The sequence below is a fragment of the Papaver somniferum genome, chromosome 9 (assembly GCF_003573695.1).
Source record: "Papaver somniferum cultivar HN1 chromosome 9, ASM357369v1, whole genome shotgun sequence".
Taxonomy (NCBI): Eukaryota; Viridiplantae; Streptophyta; class Magnoliopsida; order Ranunculales; family Papaveraceae; genus Papaver; species Papaver somniferum.
Window position 1 is genome coordinate 29,840,611 of NC_039366.1, and position 24,387 is coordinate 29,864,997.

The 24,387-nt window shown below is 41.9% G+C and overlaps 2 protein-coding genes across 2 annotated transcripts; both read right to left on the reverse strand.

Annotated features, from left to right (window-relative positions):
• Positions 1-303: 303 nt before the first annotated feature.
• On the reverse strand, positions 304-1,167 carry LOC113311684 (F-box/kelch-repeat protein At3g06240-like). Its single transcript, XM_026560487.1, has one exon. It carries the CDS (start codon positions 1,165-1,167, stop codon positions 304-306), a length of 864 nt encoding a protein of 287 aa, XP_026416272.1.
• A 13,981-nt stretch (positions 1,168-15,148) lies between these two features.
• On the reverse strand, positions 15,149-16,044 carry LOC113311685. Its single transcript, XM_026560489.1, has 2 exons — positions 15,947-16,044; positions 15,149-15,854 (listed from the first exon to the last, which is right to left on the reverse strand). The coding sequence occupies exons 1-2, from the start codon at positions 16,042-16,044 to the stop codon at positions 15,149-15,151; spliced, it is 804 nt and encodes a 267-aa protein (XP_026416274.1).
• Positions 16,045-24,387: the final 8,343 nt, after the last annotated feature.

Consider the following 24,387-nt stretch of genomic DNA (forward strand, 5'->3'; position numbering starts at 1 on the left):
AGTTAAGGGTATTTTGTTACCTAACTCAAACGGATCCGAATTAGCAGTTAGATCTGAATCAAAGGTCGAGTCAAATCTGACTCAAAATAAAAATATGACTCGCGACGAGTCAAGAGTTGACTCAGATGGTGTTAGTCCGGATTTTCTCACACCATAACGTAGGCAGGTAGACCAAAAAAAATGGATACAAAAGCAATCTAAGAGAGTTATTCATAAAATTAATTATAAATAGGCTTTGAGATATAATATTGATCTTTTAAGATAAACAATCATCCATCGATCGTCAACTATCTTCTTAATCAGTTAAAGAGAAACTGAACTGATCGTATAATTCCGTGCTATAATGCCCCTTTCGGTAACAGAATTGAGCACCGTTTTTTTGTATGTTTTGTTTTTTGGTTCATATAAAATGAGACCCCGATCCACCGCCCATAAAATCTCATCGTTCTTGAAACTCCATATCACCTCCAAATACCAGCTATTAGTTATGTCCTCTACTGTAATGGAGAAACTTTTAGTCCAAGATTCCCCCACTCCGTAATCTTGCATCATCCATATGTCCACGCGCACTCTAAAAACACGAAAAACTAAACATAGGCACCCTCCCAATACTGCCACGTCTATAGCAAACATATTTTTCTCTAAAGGTTCTTCTGGATATGGCATAGGTGCTTCTGGCAGTGCTATCTCTTCAAATCTCTCATGGATGATATCTAAGCGGACAAGTACGGTGGAGTATTTTCCAGAGGTACGTGCAAGCCAATGTAGAGCTCCACAAAAGAGCACTCCAGAATGTCTTTTATAAAGATAGTAAGGTAACCCCTGAATGGTTCTCCATGAATTTAAATTTAATGAATAAACATCAATATTAGAACACCTTGAAGTCTCCTCAGCCAGGACCCTTATCAATTTGTAATCATCAGTCTTGTTATCATAACAAAATCCATATCCCTCTATCTCCCCGTATACATCTTCGTAGTCTACAAAAGGTGGCCTTGGTATGTTCTTGTATACTTCCGTTGACGGATTCCAAATATAAAATTCTTTACTCCAACCTCTTGGAGTAAGACTTATCCAAACCAAGCCTTTGCACGAACACAAAAACTCAATTTCACGATCTTCAAATATGGAAGGGTAATGATCCATCCGATTAATAAATCGACGCATTGTTGCTGATGATGTTAACAATGGCAATGAAGAAGATACCGACTTATAATATACTGTATAAATTTTTTTGCATTCACCATCGAAAAACATAATACTTGTATTGTTTCTTATGTTGCTGAGTTCATGATGCACATTTTTAAAACTACGCCTACCAAATAGTGAGCAATAAGACTTGCTTATGCACTTGAATCGCGAAAGCGACCTTGTTGGTAGCCTGAAGAAGATTTCTTGGAGAATCTCTTCCGGAAGGTTTGGCATCGTTGCAATCTCCTCTTTCTTCTTCTTCTTGAACTTCATGTCGTGAATGTGAGAGGACGAAAAACAAAATAGGATTAATTTTCAAAGTAAGTTTGTAAAGCCCTTACAAGACTTATATAGACAAGAGAATCGAGTGTTAAAATTGCTAGAGGAATAGGGTAGTTGGCCCGTTGAGTACTGTCGGAAACCGAATTGTTCATGAACTCATATCATGCTCTAATTAATCTTTTACTTGCGATGCATAATATGTTAACTTATAAAAAATAAAACATAATTATATTCTTCCCCAACCTCAAGTGCCACGTACATATGGTGCCATTAAAAGCAACAGTAACAAATATATGCCCCTGCATAGGGCATACTGGCTCAACTTCGAAAATGATATAGAGGCAAGTTCATATATATGGTGGTGGTACATTTGCACCAGGCAGAACACTTTAGGTTGCGCTAGCTCTCTCTTTGCCAAACTGCACAAATCTCAGAGCTAAAGCACAGCTGATATTATAACTTCTAACTAGCAACACGAACTAGCCAAGAGTAATGGCCTTAGAGGGTAGTTAGACAGAGCCCGCGAGATGATGTTTCCAACTGTTGCCTGTGGCTCGACTAACTCCAATCTCGGTATTGGCAAGACAAGATTGCCTATTGCCTTTTACACTCAGGCTCAGGTCAGACCGCGGGCTTGGTTCATTTTTTCATTAGATCTGTTTTTTTTTTGCTAAAGTTCCGAAGTAGACTTTAGGACATGTTAAGATATGCGACTCTATAGGACAAATTAGTTCAAGAGAGCACTAGGTCCCACATTGTAACCGTGATGAAAACCGCTTTCATAACCAGTTCGTACAGTTAGGTTTTGCTAAGCATGACCTCGATTCCAATGGTTGGCTGCCTCTATGAACCTAAATCAAATGGAAAATGCATATGGAAGAAAATACAGCTACAGTGGTCTTACCATGCTGATATTTTTTAGACATCATTATCTGCATAAATATTTGCACAATACCATGCTGATATTTTTTAGACATCATTGTCTGCATAAATATTTCCACTTGTGCATTGTTTGGCGAGTAATCTAAAATATTGTAAGCTACGCTCTTGTAGATGTGGAAAATCCTACAACTACATCCGAAGATAATCATACACACTCATAATAAAGTAAACAAATAAGAGAAGCACAAGAACACAAGATATAGTGGTTCGGTATGATTACCTACGTCCACGGGGGTAAAGGGATGATCTTATTACTTGATTCAAGGTTACAAATGATGTATCTTCTCACAAACTCACAATTCTCACTCTTAAGCTCTTGGTGTTCTCTCTTCCCTCACTGATTACTTTTCCTTTAACTCTCTACATGGCCTCTATTTGTAGCCGTAAGTGATGATACATCCAAGTTACAGTGTAAGTTGTGGTACATCTTTCTTGATGTCCTTCTCGGGTTAGGAATAAAGTTTAGTCTGAGATTTTGGGCCGAGCCTGGAAATACCTTCTCATGATGTCCCCTTGTTCGATGTCGTCTGCTTAATGAATGGTGTTGATGTCGCCCTAGGTATATTTGGCCGAGTCTTACTTTGACCAGATTCTTTTTATCTTTTCGTCAGTGCATTTATTGCTCTTCTACTCGATGACCATCTCTTCAGTCACCTCCGACCTTTACACGTATTGTCTTCATGGGTTCCCTTGGTATCTCTTTTCTCGCGCCAGGGCCAAATAAGATGATTTGGTGCTTCGCAGTTCATCTGTTATCGATTCCATACTACCTAGAATTGTTTCACCTGGACTTTTGGATTATTTACACCTACATTTATGCCCCTTATTTCACTCGTTTGACCGACACGAGGGGAAGAAACTGCTTCGTCTTCCACGTCCGCTCCCATGCCGTATTTCACGCCATGTTGTTCCCCACTACAGTCGTCTTTATGACTTGTTTGACCTCCTCTGTCGGTTACCATTGCTGAGGGTATAAATTCGTCCCTTAAACCCTTGGTCTTTTATTTCGCCTTTTTCAGAGAACATCCTTCTCTTTCTTCCTTCTACTGCTGCTCCATTGTTTCTTTGTCCTCTTATTTCCTTGAGAAACTGAATCACCCTTTGTTCATTTCGTGACTCTCTTCATCTCTTCCGTTGTGTCTTCACTGCCTGTCTTCATACCTTTCAGTTCGAGTTTTGTTGTTTCTGCTCTTGAATGGCTTCTTCAACCCCTTCCATGACAGAGAAGAGGTGTGTGAGTTATACCTTTTTTTGATAACGACTGCGCTCCTCTTGATTCCTTGTTTATTATTGACAGTCCTTCTAATCATGATTCCCGTGCCCTTAATTCTATCCTCGCTGATGGTTCTCCTTCTTTTTCATGTAGGAATGACAAGAAAGTTGCCAAGGGCTTGACTGATGAACAGTTCATAAAACAGTTGAAGAATGATTTTGATCTTCATGGTTATCAAATCAGGCTCTTATCGGGCCAGAGAGGCGTTCTGGAGAAAAGTGATGTTATGAATTTCCCTCACTCGGCCGAGGCGACCGTCATAACCAAAGGTCATTGGAGCTTGGGCTACGCTTCCCTCTGTACAACCCTAGCCGTCTGTCTATGTATGAGGCTCTTTCGAAGCTTCGTCCTCATCGTGCCTTAGCTCAGTGGAATGGAAATACCTTTCGCCTCATAAACGAGTGGGAGAGACAAAGTCGGGGCGAATGCACTCCCACCGCCTGGTCAACCTATGATTCGTCCGAAGCAGGCAACTATATTTCCGCCAGTTTTGCTGTCAACTACCGGAGTGGGACTTCCACTAATGGCGATCTCGCAGGTTTTGCTGCTAGTCCTTATCGCAATAAGACTATCCCTCAGGGTTTCAAAAAGCTTCTTTTGGACGAGGACCCTGAGGGGACGAAGACTAACAAGCATGCCCGACATACCAATGACGTAGCTTGGGACCGAGTTCCACTTGCTATTCACGGTCCTCTTCTCAATGGAAAGTTTCCTCCTCTAGCCGAGCCCTATCCATTTTGGGTGGTGAACATCGATCGGGTAAGTTGTTTCGTCTGTTTTGACTTTGTCGTCCCGTGTGACGGACCGGAAAATTACACCTTTGGCGCGTTGCCCCGCAGGCCGTAACTTCCCCGATGCGCCATGATGAAGCTACGATCCGAGCCTTAAAGCTAGGCAAATGCACGTCCATTTGCCCTCGCAAGCATGCTCGTGGAGCATGATGCGTCTAACTTAGCTCCACACCGTTCCAAACTTACCCTTGTCTGCTAAAGGGTCTAGGGCCATAAGGCCAATGTTAATGCATATTTCATGCATCTCTATCTCTGCCTCAACTTAGGGAATTCGTCACTGAATTTCCTATCTAGCTGACCAACCTTCGTAACACCAAGTCTTATCCAAGCGTAAGGCTTTGACTTTGGCATAGGCCGCACTAAGCCCTTACCATTCCCTACCTTATATCGTTTACCAACTCTATGTAGATTGATAGGAAGTATGAGCATCCACTTGCTGGCATGCAACCAAGCCTCATCAAGCATGGCCGCAATCATCTCTTGCATCGAGCTACCGAGCTTAGATGATATGAGGGGCCAACGTGCTGGACCGACAATGCTGCAACTCATTGCGGTTTCCTACGTACCCTTCCCTACTCTAAAGGGATCAAGCACAGACCGTAGTTCATCCTTTAAGGGACAGAAGCTTAACCAACTCGTTTGCAAGGCCATAGCCTAGCAAAAATGGTAATGGCCTGATCCGTAGGCCATTCCGTCAAAGATGCACAATGATCATGCATCATCGGGTCCGCGACATGGCATAGTGATGCCTAAGCATCAAATGCCTTCCTCGTAAGGCTACGCGAGTATAAATGAGCCTTAGGAATCATTTATACTCCTTTGGCTAAGCTATGAAGCTTACATGGTACATAGTCCGCATATGCACCTTCAAGTCACCACCCCTCCCTATATATGTCTTAATGGAATTTCTACAAGTATGGAAAGGGGAGGAGATTGGCATGCCTGCTTCACTATTCATCGCAATGATTGTGTGCAATGATTGTGCACTACTCGATCTGCCAGCCTTCTATGTCTGATGCACAATGATTGTGCACTACTCGTTCTGCCAGCCTTCTATGTCTGATGCACAATGATTGTGCACTACTCGTTCTGCCAGCCTTCTATTTCCTGATGCACAATGATTGTGCGGTATTGGCTCTAGGCCAATAACTTTCGTAATGCGCAATGATTACGCTTCAAACTCAAGGCCACCTACCCATCTGGCCTAATGCATCATGGTGATGCGAGATTTGTCTCTTGGCCGAATGTCACTCATAATGCGCCATTTTGGCGCGGTATTGGCCTTAAGCCAATCTACCTCTTTCCAAGAAACAGAAGCTTTGAATGAAGCTTCATCTCAAGGCATGACGCATCTTTTAGCATGCACCATGCTAAAAACACGAGGTGTTACACTCTTCACCCCTTCAAAGAATTTTGTCCCCGAAATTCAAAACGAAACTATTGTGGACAATATCTCCAGTTTGGATTTCCTGAGCAAAAATCCCATATCAGATGCTCAGAAATCATGGGTTTCTTCAAGTTGTCATGAACAACAATTTAGACCTTCTAAGCAAATGTCCCATACTACCTGACCAGGAATCCAAAAGTGCCCACAACAATACCAAGAATCTCAATTGGCCAATGCCAAGAGGATATCTCGACCAGGTATCCTAGATGGAATCCCATACTACCACCCAGGAATCCCTAAAGTTCACAAGGTTGAAGATGTCATCGAAATGACAAGATTTTAGCGCAGTACTGTGTGGAACAGTTTCCAGTTGCCCACCGTCCCTGATGGTCATCCAGGTTGCCACTCGTAAGTGGGGCGCTAGCCGGGTCTGACAACGCACACCCTTGGCTAGTTGCCAACGTATGGGGATGATCAATAACATTGTCTACCTACCGTCCCAAACGGTCTTCCGGATATCCACTCGTAATTGGGGTGCCACTTAGGCCAGGCAAACTCACAACACATGAACAAACTCAACCTGATTCGCATAGTAACTGGCATAGCAGTTACAAACTCTTCCCGCGCAAAACTTGGCCTACTCTAAAACTTTATTTCCCTTTGAAGGAAAAATACTCGTTTGACGAGTCTACTCCGCACAGTCCCTAGTGTTTTCTCGGAACTTACTCTGATACCAACTGTGACGGACCGGAAAATTACGCCTTTCGTGCGTTTCCCCGCAGGCCATAACTTCCCCGATGCGCCATGATGAAGCTACGATCCGAGCCTTAAAGATAGGCAAATGCACGTCCATTTTCCCTCGCAAGCATGCTCGTGGAGCATGATGCGGCTAACTTAGCCCCCACACCGTTCCAAACTTACCCTTGTATGCTAAAGGGTCTATGGCCATAAGGCCAACGTTAATGCATATTGCATGTATCTCTAGCTCTGCCTCAACGTAGGGAATTCGTCACTGAATTTCCGATCTAGCTGACCAACCGTCGTAACGTCAAGTCTCATCCAGGCGTAATCCTTTGACTTTGGCATAGGCCGCACTAAGCCTTTGCTATTCCCTACCTTATCTCGTTTACCAACTCTACGTAGCTTGATAGGAAGTATGAGCATCCACTTGCTGGAATGCAACCAAGCCTCATCAATCATGGACGCAATCATCTCTTGCATCGAGCTACCGTGCTTAGATGATATGAGGGTCCAACGTGCTGGACCGGCAATGCTTCAACTCATTGCGGCTTCCTACGTACCTTTCCCTACTCTAAAAGGATCAAGCACAAACCGTAGTTCATCCTTGAAGGGACAGAAGCTTAACCAATTCGTTTGCAAGGTCATAGCCTAGCAAAAATGGTAATGGCCTGGTCCGTAGGCAATTCCGTCAAAGATGCACAATGATCATGCATCATCGGGTCCGCGACATGGCATAGTGATGCCTAAGCATCAAATTCTCTCCTCGTAAGGCTACACAACTATAAATGAGCCTTAGGCATCATTTATACTCCTTTGGCTAAGCTATGAAGCTTACTTGGTACATAGTCCGCATATGCACCTTCAACTCACCACCCCTCCCTATATATGTCTTAATGGAATTTCTACAAGTATGGAAAGGGGAGGAGATTGACATGCCTGCTTCACTATTCATCGCAATGATTGCGTGCAATGATTGTGCACTACTCGATCTGCCAACCTTCTATGTCTGATGCACAATGATTGTGCACTACTCGTTCTGCCAGCCTTCTGTTTCCGATGCACAATGATTGTGCACTACTCGTTCTATCAGCCTTCTATATCTGATGCACAATGATTGTGCACTACTCGTTCTGCCAGCATTCTATGTCTGATGCACAATGATTGTGCACTACTCGTTCTGCCAACCTTCTATGTCATGATGCACAATGATTGTGCGGTATTGGCTCTAGGCCAATAACTTTCATAATGCGCAATGATTACGCTGCAAACTCAAGGCCACCTACCCAACTGGCCTAATGCATCATGGTGATGCGATATTTGTCTCTTGGCCGAATGTCACTCATAATGCGCCATTTTGGCGTGGTATTGGCCTTAAGCAAATCTATCTCTTGCCAAGCAACGGAAGCTTGGAATGAAGCTTCATCTCAAGCCATGGCGCATCTTTTAGCATGCGCCATGCTAAAAACACGGGGTGTTACAGCCCGGGTATCCATATGGGCCATATTTTGATTTATTGTTGTTTTGCAGTTTCCGTCTCAAAGTAGTCAATTTAAGGCTTCAGTTTCTAAGAAGAGGGATAGGGGTCCTAGCACAGGAGTCGAGGGAGAGGCAGGGAAGGTAACAAATATACTGCTCTACCTACAGTACATGTACTTGGCCCTATTTTTTGTCTTGAATGGATCTAACGAAGACTCATGTGCAGAAATCGAAAGCTGATAGGGGAGATGTGGAGAATGCTTCGGTGACTGAGGGTGAGGACCCCGACGAGCGGCTTCCCTTGTCTCATTTTCTGAGGAAGTTGTCTCACAAATCTTCTGATGTTTCTTCTACCTTTGTAGGTGGTAAGCCTAGTGGAAAGGAATCAAAGGGCGATGAGTCTGCCTCAGGGGAAGTTATTCCCCAACAATCTGCTGGTAGAAGTGTCACCCTCGCCGATGGTGTTGTGCTCTTTGTTTCTAATGGTGATGATGCTGAAGATATTTTTAACGAGGAGGACAATACTGGTGTTGTGGGTGAAAAAGAGGATCCGACGCCGGCAGAAGAGTCTGGTGTTGGTGAAGAAAATGTTGTCCCTGAGAGCGTGTTGTTGTAAAATGTTCCTCCTGTTATTTCTGCCCCGATCTCGGGTGGGGCTACCTTCTTTACTATCTCGGGTCCGATGTGCAATTCTCTAGGGGCTCTCACTTATCCCGACTTTTCCTCTCTGTCCGATGATCAGATGATCAATGTTGTGTCTTTGTACTCTGCCGATCTGAAGGGCACTTTTGATCAGATGGTGAGTTTTTTTTCTTTAATTGTACATCTATAACGTGGAGTGGTTGTTAATCGCTCGTAATGTTTTCAGGCTGCCAATAAGGAGTTGTTGGATGTTGCTCTTCGGCGAAGAGAGCTAGCAGAGAAGGAGAGTCTTCGTCTCCAATTAAAGCAAGAGCAGGAGCGAGCCCGAGAATTAGAAAAACGACTGGCCAATACCCAAGGTATTTATTCAAAACTTAAGTAGCTATGATTGATTTTGTAGTGCCAATATCCTGAACTTAGTCTTGTTAGCCGGGATGTCTAGCATAGATGCCGATGCATCTTCCGAATATCGTTCGTTAAAGAGAAAATTGGATATTGAGCTGAGCCATGTTGAAAATATCCGCCAAAGAATCATGAATAAGGACGATAAGATAAACCGTCAAGAGGCCGAGCTCGAGCAACTTCGATATGAGCTACTTCAATATCATAGATTTGAGTATATGCCGGAAGAAATGGACAATCTTCGGATGAATTTGTCTTGGGCCCAAGGGATTGCTTCCGATAAAACATTGTTGGCTGACAACTTGGAAAGTCAGTGTGGTAGGTTGAGACTTCAGATTCGGGATTTACATGTTGATCGTAAACGGATACTGAAAGAGAAAGATGCTGCCGAAAGGTCTAACCAAGAATTAAAGGAGAAACTTCGACAATTTGATGAGGTCTCTCGAAATTTGGAGTGGGTTCAGGCTCAGTTGTCAGGCCTGTAGTTGGATCATGATTGGCAGAAGGATAATTGGAGCGATCAAAAAAAACATTTCCTCACCAATGGGTTTAATGAATAGCACTATAACGAGTTAACTGCTAAGATCTCGGTCCTCGAGTGTAGTTTACTTAAGTCCGAGGAAACCTTTAAAGTAGTTTTTCCCTTGCTTGAAGGTGTTGTTGGTTGTGATATGTTATATTTGTTTACATTTTTATGTTATGATGTAAGTTCCCTTGTTACTAATCGTCTTTTCTCGTTCGCAGTTGAACAAGGAAAAGTGAAGTCGGTGGAGGAGGAAGCTGCTCGGCTGAAGGAAAGGGAGACCCAGCTGCTCGGCCAGGTAGCCATTGCCGAGGCGGCATCGCTTCAATTGACTCAGGATCTTGCGGACGAGAAATAGAAGTTCAACACCGAGCTTATCGTCAAGGTCAAAGATGGTGTGAAGGCGGTCATGGATAAGAAGCGAGTCAATGCTGCTGCTAAGAAGGCTGGTTCGGGATCAGTTCCACCAAAGGCCTGAGTAGATATTTTGTAGTGCTGCGCCACTATTATGCTCCTTATGTTGGGCTGTAATTCGTTTTTTTTAACATCTTCTTTTAAGGGGTGCTGCGTCGCCAACCGGTCTGACATTTTTATGCTTGTTGCTACGATCACATTTCGTTGTTTTGTTATAATATGTCTATGTTTTCCTGCATGAAAGTGGTTTAACTAGTTAGTGTAAAGTACATTTTTGTCGAACACACTCAACAGGGAGGGTCATTGGGCCCAATGCCATGTCCCGATTGAGGTATCTCATCACCGTCATTTTGATCTAGTGGTAGGGTATTCGGTCATTTCTAAGTTTTATTGGCTCGATATCCCAAGAAGTTATCAATTAACTAGCTTGGGCAAGTGATTTCGGCCACTTGCGATGGGAGCAATGTTGTATGCTCAACTATCGGGTACTCGTGCCCCGACAATCGGCCACTGGTTTCCAACCACCAGGGACCTTAGACTACCTCGGCACTTTCACACTGCCATTGCCCCGAGTTAGAATAGACCGTCGAGTGTAAAACACCTCGGCACTTGCACACTACCATCGCCCCGAGTACGAATGTCCATTCGAGTGTAAGTCACCTCGGCACTTGCACACTGCCGTTGCCCCGACTACGAATGACCATTAGACGCAATTGTCACATTGGATTTTTAAGGAAATAAATGACAAAATATCATACCTGTTTATACACCTCTCATAGGTGATATAGCTTCAGATGTTGAGTGTTCCACAGTCTCGGCTCAGGTGTTCCGTCTGGTTTCAATATCTTATACGCTCCTTCTCCGACTTTTCCCACAATAGTATATGGTCCGCCCCATCGTTCCGATAATTTCCCTCCTTTGTTATCACGCTCGTAGATGGGTAGCTCCTTCAATACTAATTTCCCGGGTTGAAATTCTCTTGGTCGTACTCGTTTGTTGTATTCACGTTGTAACCTCCTTTGGTAGTTTTCCATTTTTTGTAGAGCCATTTCTCTAGTTTCTTCTAAGTCATCGATCTTAGCCAAAATAAGATCTGCTGAGATGTTCCTTCTCCATGCCTCGGTCCTTGTAGTAGGTATAATTTCCTCAGTTGGAAGGATGGCTTCAGTCTCATATGTTGCATAAAAGGTGATAAGCCGGTCGCGTCCCTGCGGGTGGTCTTATATGCCCACAGAACATTGTAGAGCTCCTCACACCACTCGCCGTATTCTCTATCCAACTTCTTCTTTAGGTTGTCGGCTATGGTTTTGTTCGTGATCTCGGATTACCCATTACTTTGCGGGTAAATAGGTGTATCCTTGCTTTTGCGAATGTTATAGGTGTTAAACAATAGGTCAATGTTCTTTCCTTGGAGTTGTTTTCCATTGTCCGAGACAATTGCCGCCGGCACGCCAAAACGACAGATAATGTGTTCCCAGATGAAGCGAAAAACGTCTTTATCCTGAATGTGCGTTAGTGGTGCCGCCTCCACCCATTTGGTGATGTAGTCAGTAGCCACGATCAAGTTCTCTCTGCCCCGACCCGACGTGCAGGGGATCTACGATATCGATCCCCCACTTGGCAAAGGGCCAAGGGCTAATCACTGAGTTAAAAGTTACTGCGGGCGCATGTATCTTTTTTCCAAAATTTTGGCATTCATCGCAGATTAATGCCATGTGCTTTTCGTCGTCATTCATGTATGGCCAGAAATATCCCATGGTCTTAGCTCGGGCTTCCAGGCTTAGACCCGAGCTATGATTGCCTGCAGCCCCATAATGCAGTTCATTCAGGATTGGGTGTCCTTCCTCTTTGCTTAGGCACCTCAATAGTGGCCCTAGGTAGGACTTCCTATACAGAACACCGTATCGTAATTCGTATGCCGGCGCTTTGCTTTTAATTTTATTGATCTCGGGTCGTCCTTTAGGCAATTCTCCCGTCTCCTGATATTGGTGAATGGGTTTTCGCCAATCGCCGTTCTCGTATTTATCAGCTGTAATTACCGCTACGTATGCTTTTGTGTCCACTGGCTCAGGGACGGATGGCATCATGATTCTCATGACTCTGATGCCTTCAATTCTTGGGTCTGTTAGCATGGAGGCGATATATGCCAGTGCATCTGAATGTCGATTGTCTTTCCTATAGATGTGTCATAACTTGATGTTTGGTATCTGGCCGATATAAAATTGGGAGAGCTCCCAATACTTCTGCAATATTGGATCATGTATAACATATTTCCCATTGATCTGCCTAATGACTAGTTGAGAGTCACTGGTCAGTCTCACGTCGTGAATCCCCATTTCTACTATCATCCATAAAGCATGTATCACCGCCTCATACTCGGTGACATTGTTTGTTGCCTTAAACTCTAGCCTGAAGGAATGAACCATCTTCTTCCCCTTTAATGTGGTGAAGACTAGCCCTAGGCCTGACCTATCTTTATTGGACGACCCGTCGACGAAGACTTCCCATCGTGTCGGGCTGCAAGTTTCAAGGAGGTCAAAGGGATCTCATCGGTCTTCTTCCATGTCCGGAATATCTTCAACTTCTTCCTCATCTTATAAAGGGAAGTATGCCAGAAAGTCGGCCAGTGCATGTGCCTTTACTGCTGTTCTCATCTCATAGAAGATATGGAACTGTTTGATTTGAGCACCCCATTTAGAAATCCGTCCTGACCTCGCTGCATTGTCGAGCGCTGATTCTATGTAAGACTTCATAAGCACTCGAATTTTGTGAGTCTGGAAGTACGTTCGAAGTTTTTGTGTTGCAAATACCAAGGCTAGTATTAATTGCTCAATTCTGGTGTACTTTTTCTCCGCTGGGTTCATGGTTTTGCTTATGAAGTACACGGGCTTCTCTTCGGCCCCCACACTTTTTACTAAAACTTCACTTATGGCATAACCTGTTGCCCCGAGATATAGGGTAAGCACTTCATCGGGCTCGGGTCTTTGCAAAACTGGTAGGCTCGCGAGATGTTGCTTAATCTTTTGGAATGCATCCTCACATTCCTCGCTCCATTTGAATTTTTCTCCTTTCCTTAACGTCCCGAAGAAATCTTTACATTTATCTGAGGATCGTGAGATGAATCTCCCTAGTGCCGCCAAGTTTCCGTTTAGCCGTTGTACATCTTTTATTGTCACCGGGGACGACATTTCCAACACAGCCCTAATCTTTTCTGGATCGTCTTCTATACCTTTATCAGTGATTATGTATCCCAGAAACTTACTCGAGGTAACCCAGAAGGTGCATTTGGACGGGTTTACTCGCATCTTATATTTTCTCATGGTTCAAAATATTTCCCTAAGATCGTCAATATGGTTGGCTTCCACTTTTATTTTAACTAACATATCGTCCACATAAACCTCGATGGTGTTGTGTATTTTGTCCTCGAACATGTCCTCCACCAACCTTTGATAAGTGGAGCCGGCATTCCTCAACCCGAACGGCATTTTGGTGTAGCAATATAGCCCTGTGGGTGTGAAGAAAGACGTATGTTCTTGATCCTCGGAAGCTAGGGGAATTTGATTATATCCCGAATATCCATCCATCATGGTTATCGCCTTGTACCCAACTATGGACTCTACCAGTTGATCAATGCTGGGGAGGGGGAAGCTGTCCTTTGGGCAGGCCTTATTCAAGTCGCTGAAGTTGATGCATATTCTGACCCCTACATTCCTTTTAGGGACTATCACTATATTATATATCCACTATGGATATTGAGCCTTTCAGATAATCTCAGCTATTTGTAATTTCTTTAAATCGGCCTCTACCGCTGCTTGCAACTCGGGTGCAATTCTCCGCATTTTTTGTCGGATCGGTTTGAATTTAGGATTTATCCTTAGGTGGTGTGAGCATACCTCTTGGTCGATTCCCTCCATATCATGAATTTTCCAGGCGAATACATCCATGTGTTCCTTTAACAAGGTTATTAACTGATCTGTTTGTTCGAATGATAGGAGGGTTCCAATCTTTACTAACTCAGGCTCCTTCTCGGTCCCCAAGTTGACTTGTCGGGTATTCTCTAAGGCCGAGAAGTTGGGATTAGATTCTTCGATTGATGTCGCCTCTTTTGATTGCTATAAGATCTCTGCCTCGCCCGTTTCGTAGGCTGCAATGCCTTGTGAGAGCACCTTCTCCAACTCTTCCGCTGCCTTAGCCTCCTTAACTTTGTTCTTTTCTCGGCGCTGTCTTGACCGCCTTTCCTCATTTTGTTGAATCTCCAGCTGCATACATTGTCTTCCAGCCTATGGTTCGCTTAGTACTTCTACAAACCCTCGGTAAGATGAGAACCTTAATTTCTGATGGTATGCCGATGTCACCCCTTTGATACCCGCGATCCAAGGTCTGCTGAGAATAGCCTCATAGGTAGATGCGACATCCACTACACAGAAGGTGGTAAGTGTGTTCAAGTATCCATGTCCGTCCGAGACTCTGATATTGACCTCTCCCTTCGGCACGGTCACTGTACCGTTGAAGCCGTAAATCTGATAAGTTGTAGGGATCAAAATATCATCTGATAACTTCATCCTCTTGAATGTGTCGTAAAATAGGACCTCGACTGAGCTCACACTATCCATCAATATCCTTTTCACCCACCACTCCTTGATGAGTAAGGTAACTACTAAGGGATCTCCATGTGCTTGTCCATTCAATGGGATGTCTTTGGCTGAAAAGGTGATCGGTTGCATCATCCATGGTTCCATAAGCAAGGTTTTAGCTACGATAAAGATCTCTTTCCCGCCCGATCCCTCTTACAGATTCTAGAAGTGATGCTGCCCCCTAAGTCGAATCTTTGGGTTGCCGAGTGTGAAATGGTGTTGCAGGTGAATTGAGTTCCTCGGTCGATCCTCACTTGAAGCACGGGAGCATCGGGCTGCTGGGTCGATGTCGGCGTTGTCTTAACAAAATGTCTTAACAAAATGGCGTTGTCTCGGATCAAATGCTGGACAATATCTTTTACCTCTCGGCAGTTGTTAGTCAAGTGACCTCGCTACTGGTAGTAATGACAAAACTCGGGATGGTTTCTTGTCTCGTCAAACTGGATTCCCCTAGTCTTTGGGTATCTGATGTAATTTCGCTTTTCTACTTCGTATTTCCTCTAATGGTGCATTCAGAGGCGTGTACGTTCTTGGTTCGTGACGAGGTTTCTTTCCTTTCTCGACCCATTCCTTCTTGCTCGAACCTTGTTGTGGTGCCATCGGCCTTTTTTCTGATCGTGTTGGGTCTTCTCGAGGAACAGGTTCCACCGACGCACTGGCTTCTTGTACTCCTCTATCATGCGCCCCTTCTTGTATCTCCTCTAATGCGATGTAATTCTCTTGCATCTTCCTCATCTCCCTTAATGTCTGCGGTTTCTCAGTATACATTGCTATCCAAATAGGGTCAGATTTCCCTAATGAATTTTCGAACCCGAAAATCTGTTGGTCGACAGGTACTTTCCCGATATCGGTGCACAGCTTCCTCCATCTGTCCGTTAGAGATCTTAAGGGTTCCCTGAACCTTCGTGCCAGTGTGAAAAGTTTATTCACCCTTGGGAGAGAAATGATGTTATGCATGTATATTTCAAGAAATGTTTCCACTAGGACACCATAATTTCCAATGGACTCATCAGGCAAAGTATAGAACCAATTATTCGCCTCGCCTTCTAGACTGGCTGGGAAAAACTTGCACATTACCACGTCATAGTTCTTCCATTCTAACAGGGACATGATATACATCTTGATGTGCTCTCCTGCGTCGCCGGTGCCGTCAAACCTGGATGGGAAGGTTGGAAGTGTACACTTTGGAGGGAACAGTGCTCGTTCAAGTTCCTTGGTGAAAGGAGTTTTCTATGCTTCACTAATCACCTCTGCCAACTTGTCGTCCTCGCCGTCTCCAGCCAATTTCTTAACCATCTCCTCAAGTTGCTTGAGTTTATCCTTATTCGCCGCCTCAGGTCTCCCATTATGCACATCTTCATCGGTCGAAGAATTCTCGGGAGGACCACACCCGCTTCTTGTTCGGTTAGGGTCGGGTATACATCCTCGGACCAGGGGCGGAGTTCGAGTTCGTCCTGATCGGGTGTGACTGCTGGAAGCTCATCGGCTCGATGACCCTCGTGACCCAGACCTCTGATTCCGAAGTTGATAGTTTTCATGCTCTAGTGCTAGGTTCCTTCTCTGTAATTCCCTCATCATGTCTTCCTGTCTCCTATGATTGTCCAGAATTACTAGCAGTGTCGGGTCGGTGCTCTCGTGACTGGGATGACCATTTCCTTGGTTCCCTAGCATATTGGGTGGTGGGACTGGTGGTGCCACAGAAGGAGCTACGAGGGGAGCGGTTATGATTGGTGGGATGTCTCGGGTGGTGTTTCCCAATTCTAGGTGCACTCGCCTAAGCCTCTCACCTTCTTGTTCCAAAGCCATCCGATATTCCGCACGTTGCCTAGCTCGTCTACGATCCTCTCGCATCATTCGTGCTTCCTCGTCTTCCTCTGTGTCTGATGCAGTCATTCCGTCTATCATCTCCCATCGTCTCATTTGGCTCGGGTCGATCCTTAGTTCTCTCGGGGTGAGATCATCGTCTTGGCCTAAGTCGACTTCCTCATTAACAGTTACCATACCTCCACCCGGTGCCCGAGACTCTTCTTGTTGATGTTGTCGACTGTTCCGTTGTCGAGAGTCTATTACTCCTCCCTTCGCGCTAGTTCCTGTTACAATTCGATTCCTCAGGATCCTACCCGTCCTGGAAGTACTTGCCATCGGCTCAACTACGATTGATACTCTTCGGCTCTCCCTTCCCTACCTACGTCAGAAAAATAGACAGCGCCTCACTTTGGACTATTTTTGAAAAAGTTAAGGACGAAGTACAACAGTTCTGAATTTCAGAAAAAGAAAAAGTTCACCCAAGTACGATTCATTTTTACTCCAACTTGCTGAACTCAACAAAAAAGGTTGTTTTGACTAACAAAACAATCTTTTGAAATATTGTTTTGTTACGTCTCTTTCGGTACTTTTGGTATGCATTAATCATTATTTGTCCTAACATTCTTTGTGCCCGAAATCATTAATCATCCGTATGTCTGGTCGGAAACTTTCTTTCTTGGATAAGGTTTGTGGTGGTGACCTCCGCCAATCGATCTGTCGGTGTCTCAACAACACAAGTTATCCAAACAAGTTTTCTCTTCCTTTTGTCTTTGTGATGATGTTGTAGGGCTCTTGTGATAGGATTAAGATGAGACTATCTTCAAAGTGCTCATCGTACCCTTTCTAGCCATAGCTTTGGAAAACCCTAACTCAATGATTTCGAGTTGATTTTTCCGCTGCTACTGTTGTGATTAAGTAACCCACGACGTAACATGACCAGCGAGATAGAGTTTTTTATAGCTTCTACCAAGCATCAAAGATGATTCTTTTGAGAGTTTTGAATCTTTCTAGCCACTCGTTTTAGTCATAAAAGAAAACACAATCGACCATAACTCAAATATGAAATCATAATTAAAACTGTTTCAAGGGTTTTGATGTAAAGAAGATGTTTTCAAAAACATAAATCACAAGCTTCTTTGACTCGAAATCATAAGATAAGAAATTTTTTGATTAACAGGCGACGAGAACCTTGTTTCAAAAGAGCACCGTTGACAGGATTTATCGACTCTAAATCAGGACTTTACAAGCTCGGCGAAAATTAGATGAAAACAAAGTAGCAGATCCGAGTTTCGAAGAAGAAAAAAAGCTTTTAAAGACTCATCTATCAACTCATATTCCTCAACCATAAGAGTCTTTCACTTAGCATCAACTAACATCAAAAGATGTTTTAGGAGCTTTTGAGTCTCTCTTTAATGGCTTTGATGCAAGGTATCCAAAGATGTTACACGGTCCCCTTAGTCGGCGCCAGAATGTAGATGTGGAAAATCCTACAACTACATCCGAAGATAAACATACACACTCATAATGAAGTAAAAAAATAAGAGAAGCACAAGAACACAAGATATACGTGGTTCGGTATGATTGCCTACGTCCACGGGGGTAAAGGGGTGATCTTATTACTTGATTCAAGGTTACAAAGGATGCATCTTCTCACAAACTCACAATTCTCACTCTTAAGCTCTTGGTGTTCTCTCTTACCTCACTGATTACTTTCCCTTTAACTCTCTGCATAGCCCTCTATTTATAGCCGTAAGTGATGATACATCCAAGTTACAGTGTAAGTTGTGGTACATTTTTCTTGATGTCCTTCTCGGGTTAGGAATAAATTTTAGTCAGAGATTCTGGGTCGAGCCTGGCAATACCTTCTCATGATGTCCCCTTGTCCGATGTCGTCTGCTTAATGAATGCTGCCGATGTCGCCCTAGATATATTTAGCCGAGTCTTACTTTGACCAGATTCTTCTTATCTTTTCAACTACTTCGTCAGTGCATTTATTGCTCTTGTACTCGATGACCATCTCTTAAGTCACCTCCGACCTTTACACGTATTGTCTTCATGGGTTCCCTTGGTATCTCTTTTCTCGTGCCAGGGCTAAATAAGATGATTTGGTGCTTCGCAGTTCATCTGTTATCGATGCCTTACTACCTAGGATTGTTCCACCTGAATTTGTTGATTATTTACACCTACAGCTCTTTTGGAAGATTCGTAGCTCCCCACAGATGCAGTATATGTCAACAGCTAGCAGTGCATTCAGAAAAGGAGTCGAACAGAATTGAGCGGAGAAATTCATATAGAGCAAAACCGATATTCAAGCTTTCTAAGTTAACCGACTCATTGACCTGGTCAATCTTGTGATTATGTGGTTGGGCCCAAAACGGCTTTGGGTATAATTCTGTAACAAACCCGATGACTGACCCAAGACCAATGGCAACACAGAAAAACTGTTCCCATGCATGCACTTCCTAGTTCTTCATCACTCTCTGAACTCAAAAATGAAGATTGTGAATGATGACGGGAGGGAAACCCAACTAACAAGAGCGATTCCACAGTCATGCATCAGAGCAGTATTAGAGAATAAAGCTAGTTCTTTATTGCTGTCTCGATCGATTTGATTGCTAGCTTGATTTCAAAAAAATGGGTAGCAAAGAGGGTAGCTGGGTGGTGATTAGCAAACGGACAAGGATACCAACGGGACTAATAAGCAAAGTATAGGCTGTATGGCACACTGCAGTGAATTCTTGTCGATGCGAAATGAGCATTTTCATGCCTTGCTCTAATCCGTTTTTGGTTCATTGTTATTCATAAATAATTTATACGGAGTATTAAAGAAAATAAAAATTTAAATACTAATCAGAATCCTACTACAACTTCAAAAAAATATAAAAGAAAAAGAATCCTGAACGAACATAAACACCTGCTGTCAAGAATAAATACTTTTTGTTATTACAATGGTACTGTTATTTGTTTCGTTGCTTTCTCCTTGCTGGTTGTTTTTCAGTCTGTACGTGCACAGTGGATCGTTTACTCGGCGGTAAAGCTCTACTCTCCCATCGCTTCTTTTTATTTTCTTCGATTTTTATCTCTATAATTTTGGTTGCATCTTCCCTTGCATGTTTATGTAACATCTTGTTTGCTAGTACTTCTTGTTTCTCTTTGCATTGCAAGATATGGATGGTGAAAAAAGGGATTTTTATCTGGGGGAATCATCTCAAGAGAAGTACTGCGACAATGATAGCTCCTATGGGTGCTCGCTTGGAAGAAACAACAGGTAAATAGTTCTCTTAATAAAGTTAAACAATTTTTTTTTATGAATTTAAGATAATTTGTGGATGGAACTCAATATTTTTATGCTAATACTATGCTTAAAGACCCCTTGTTGTGGACGTGGGCAGTACATTACATATGCGCAAGTAAGGTTGCATATGGTCAGAAATTCAGAATCGCACTTGCACTATAGATCCTCACTCTTGGACTGTTTAACAAAATTAAAGGTTAGGGATGCTTTAGATAGATTAAGTAACAGATTTTTTTCTTTTTTTTTTTTGATTGGGGGAATGGTGTGTCGCGTAAATAAAATGGAAAACAACCATGCATTATTTTACTTGGTCATACAATTTAGCTTATGGGTGAAAGTTAAATTTCCCCAATTTATACAAGGTCGTGTTTGGAGCTTATGGGCGCCGCGTTAGCACAAGTATGGCAAAGCACGCACAGCATACTAAAATTTGTGTATATAGCAAAGTGAATGAAGCACTTAGCATGGCAAAACATACTGCAAGTCATATGTTCAGTGAATTGGTTTTAGTTGCATTAACCATCTTAATCATATTTTTGTTTGTTTTCATACCAATGCAGAATCCATGCAGAGGGATCCTCATCCTCGGCAGCTGCACAGGTACAGGCACCAGCACAGGAATTAGCACAACCCTATCGCGAACCTGGTTGGATATTTCAACCCAATGATTTTGAGATGGTCAAATATTTCCTTCCTTGAAGTCTTCTAATCAACAAATACCATGTGCTCCAATACAAGAAGCAAATATATATGACTGTGATCCTTTCAAACTTTTAGGTACGTACATAAGTATATACTGCTACTTCTACATAATCTATATGGGGTATATATGCTTATGGCTTTGTATCTGTTGCTATTTGTCCATACAGAAGAATACAAGGAACATGCCGTAGATGGAAAAGATTGGTACTTTTTCACAACCAGAGAAAGAAAATATCCAAATGGAGACCGACCAAGACGCGATGACGGTGGTATGGGATATTGGAGAGCTGCTGGGCCATTTCATAATATTCTTGATACAGATGGAGAAACTCAGATTGGTGTTAAATATACACTAGATTATTACAGAGGGAAGCAAAGTGATACCAATCCAGATAAAACTAATCTCAAAATGCACGAGTATGTACTGGAAACAAAAAACAACAGCCATGCTGAAACTAAAAAGAGAAATGAGGAGTCTAAAGATGGCAATAAGAAGAAAAGGAAGAAACCTCATCCAGATGGTGAAGAGCCGGTCGACGAAAAAAGTCCAAAGCCGGTAAGTATTTGGGAGTTTATGTGTATTAGTATATTATTTGGGAGTTTATGTGTATTAGTGTATTATTTTTGAATTTTCACGTAATTTGGCTCTTCTAATTCTTTCTTCTTTCCCCATGCAGTTTCATGCGTTGGCGCTGTGTAAGATTTATTTTAATACTAGCAAAGAGTTACAAGAGCCGGCAAATGTCGAAGCAAATCCAGAACCACGTATGGAAGCGAATCCAGAACCTCCCATCGTCAATATAGATACTGCTGCTGGGCCTGCTGGTGATGAAATTTTTGCAGACATCAACGAATTATTTACAGAATCTGGTATCCATCCAGTTCCACAACCCGACCTTAATCAGGTGATGATGGAGGAATTCTCTGATGATTCTTTCTTTATTCTCAATGACCCCAATTTCTCGGTTGAAGAGCAAAATAATGTAATGTGTTGGTAATTGATGCATCATGCAGAATTTCATTTAATTAAAGTAAATCCATGAATTTGATTTTAGGTAAACCTATGAAATTTTGTTTGGACAATTATCACCAATATTTTGGTAAACATTTGAATGTTCAGTGTCTCCAAGGTTCAGTAAAAGTTGTGATAGCTACGCTCTTCTAAAAGATCCATTTGGATGCACTTAATGACAACAGCGTAATTGTACTTTATATAGTGGGTCTTTGAATACTAAGACATCCGAAAGTTTTTACAATTTTTAAAATTTTACTCTAGATTAAGAAATTCAAAAAAATCTAGTCTTAATGATGCTGGCATAACTGTAGTTACGAAACATGTGCTTTCTAGTCTTGTTGTCTATCATATGTCTTGTTTTCCTTTTCCTAAAAAAATTACTTCTAAAATTGATAAAATTCAGAGAACTTTCTGGTGGTCTAAGAAAGATCCAAAACATGCTGTCTATTTTCGTTCGTGGGGTGATATTGGTAAGGATAAAAGATGTGGTGGGCTTGGTACTAGAAATACTTATGCTACTAATAGAGTCTTGATAGCTAAACTTGGTTGGAGAATCTATCAAAATCCTGAGCTTTTGATTTCAAAATTTTTAAAAGATAAGTACTTCATTAATCAGAATTTGTTGGAAATTGATAAAGCAGCTGATTCTGCTTCTTGGGTTTGGAAAGGTATTGTCAATAGTTTATCTTTCTTAAAATCTAATATAGTTTTTAAGATAAATGATGGTAGATTGACAAAAATTTGGGAATCTGTTTGGTTACCGGGTCTTTCTACTCCTCCTTCTTCTATAGTTTCTAATTATAATGATTATACTTATGTGATCTTATTGATATGAATACGGGTACTTGGAATGAGGTTCTGTTAAACTCTTTGTTTTCCCCTAATGACATTGTTAGAATAAAAACGATTAAGGTTAAGCTTCACTGTAGGGATCAGGTTAAGTGGGCTCATACAAGGGATGGAAATTATACTACAAAATTTGCCTATAGAGTTTTTAGGAATGAAGTCAGTAATGGAGTAGAGGCTTGTTTTTTGAAAAAAGTTTGGTCACTGGATTGTTTGCCTAAAATTAAGTTTTTCATGTGGAAGATCTTTGCGCAGATGCTTCCAATTAACACTTTACTTCATCATTATAATCCCGCTGTTGATACTTCCTGTCCTCTTTGTAAATGATATTGAAACCGTTATGCATCTCTTCTTTCACTGTCCTGTTGCTGCTCATGTGTGGTTTGGTTTGTCACTTCAGCACTTGGTTAACTCTGATCTGGATTGTGTTGATGAATTATTCTTAGAATGGTTTGAAGACAGATTTGGCCAATCTCCTTTTGTTGTTAATTGGCCAAGTATTGGTGCAATTGTTATGTGGAGTATTTGGAAATGCATATGTGATGTGGTTTTTAATAAAGTCACTATAAATATAGAAAAAAGCATTCTAGATCCAAAAAGAACAATAAACACATATATAGCTCCTCCTTTGAAGATTCAGAAGGAATTTATGCAAGTTAGAATCCCTATAGATGTTGTGGATCATTGTATTTTTGTTGATGGTTCTTTCGAGAATTATAATATGGGAGTGGGTCTAATTCTTTGTGACAATACAGGAACAGTGATTCGTTCGCGTTCGGACTTTGGTTTGGTTTCTGAAGCAGTTGGAGCGGAAGCAGCTGCTCTTTTTTTGGCTATCTCTTGGGCAATGGAGATAAAACTAACCAAAGTTATGTTCATTAGTGACTGCCTCCAAGTTGTAGATTTTGTCAATGAAGGCAGCGACAATGTTGAGTGGAGATGCAAGGATATCTTGGTGGACTGCAGATCTCTTCTCTTAAGTCGTAATAGTTATAGGGTTGTTTATATTAATCGTTCTAAAAACAAAATAGCGGATCGACTTGCATGTCGATCTAGGAAGTATTGTATTAAGGATGTATGAGTCTATTTTCCTTCTTTTTTTGACAATTTGGTGAGGAGGGAACCTTTGATGAACGCGTATACTTCGCTTCTAAGTTAATATAGTTAGGGTGTTTTCTTAGCAAAAAAAAAAAAGATATCCGAAAGTTTTTCTTTAAGTACTCTTCTTTCTTTGTAATTGGGAAGTTGTTACGAGTGATAGCTAACTTCTGTTTTTGTCTATTGCTCATCACTTTGATGAGTATCAGCTTTTAGAGCATCTCCAACACAAGGTGCAAAAAATCATATATTGCTTTTTTATTTAGTCCTTTAGTTTACGGGGGTCTACACATAGAGTAAATATAGGACCTCATGTCCAAAAAAACCATCTTCAACGGTAGATAATTTTTTTGAAAAAATAGTGAAAATATGACGTGGAGGTGGAGCCGGAGGTGTAGATAACGCTTTCTAAAACACCTTCATATTTAGTAATTGGTCCCTCCTAATTTGTAGGACCCTACTATTGGAGATGAATTTATGCCAAACAGGGGTCTAAAATCCTATGTGTCACTAAAAAAATAAAAATTTCACCCTCTGTTGGAGATGCTCTTAATATACTGCCCTTTTCCTGTAAGAAAAACAAAAAAGAAAAAGCAAAATTTGGAGCTACTAACTAAATCGGTCCAACTCGTTGACCTAGTCAATCTTGTAACAATATGTGGTTGGGCCCAAGACGGCTTAAAAGTTTTCACGATTGTTTTGGCACCACTCTTTTTTTGAGGGGATCATCATTTTATTTTTAGTAAGTTATTTGAAGTAATCTGAGGACACCCCATATATTTATTTTAATACCAAAAACTACCCTCCTAATTATTTTTGTGTAATGATTAAGGTTAAATTAATGGATGATTTTTCTTAAAAGAAGTAGAATTATTAAGTGATTAAATAAAATAGTAGAAGAAGAAGAAGATGGAGAAAACAATTATT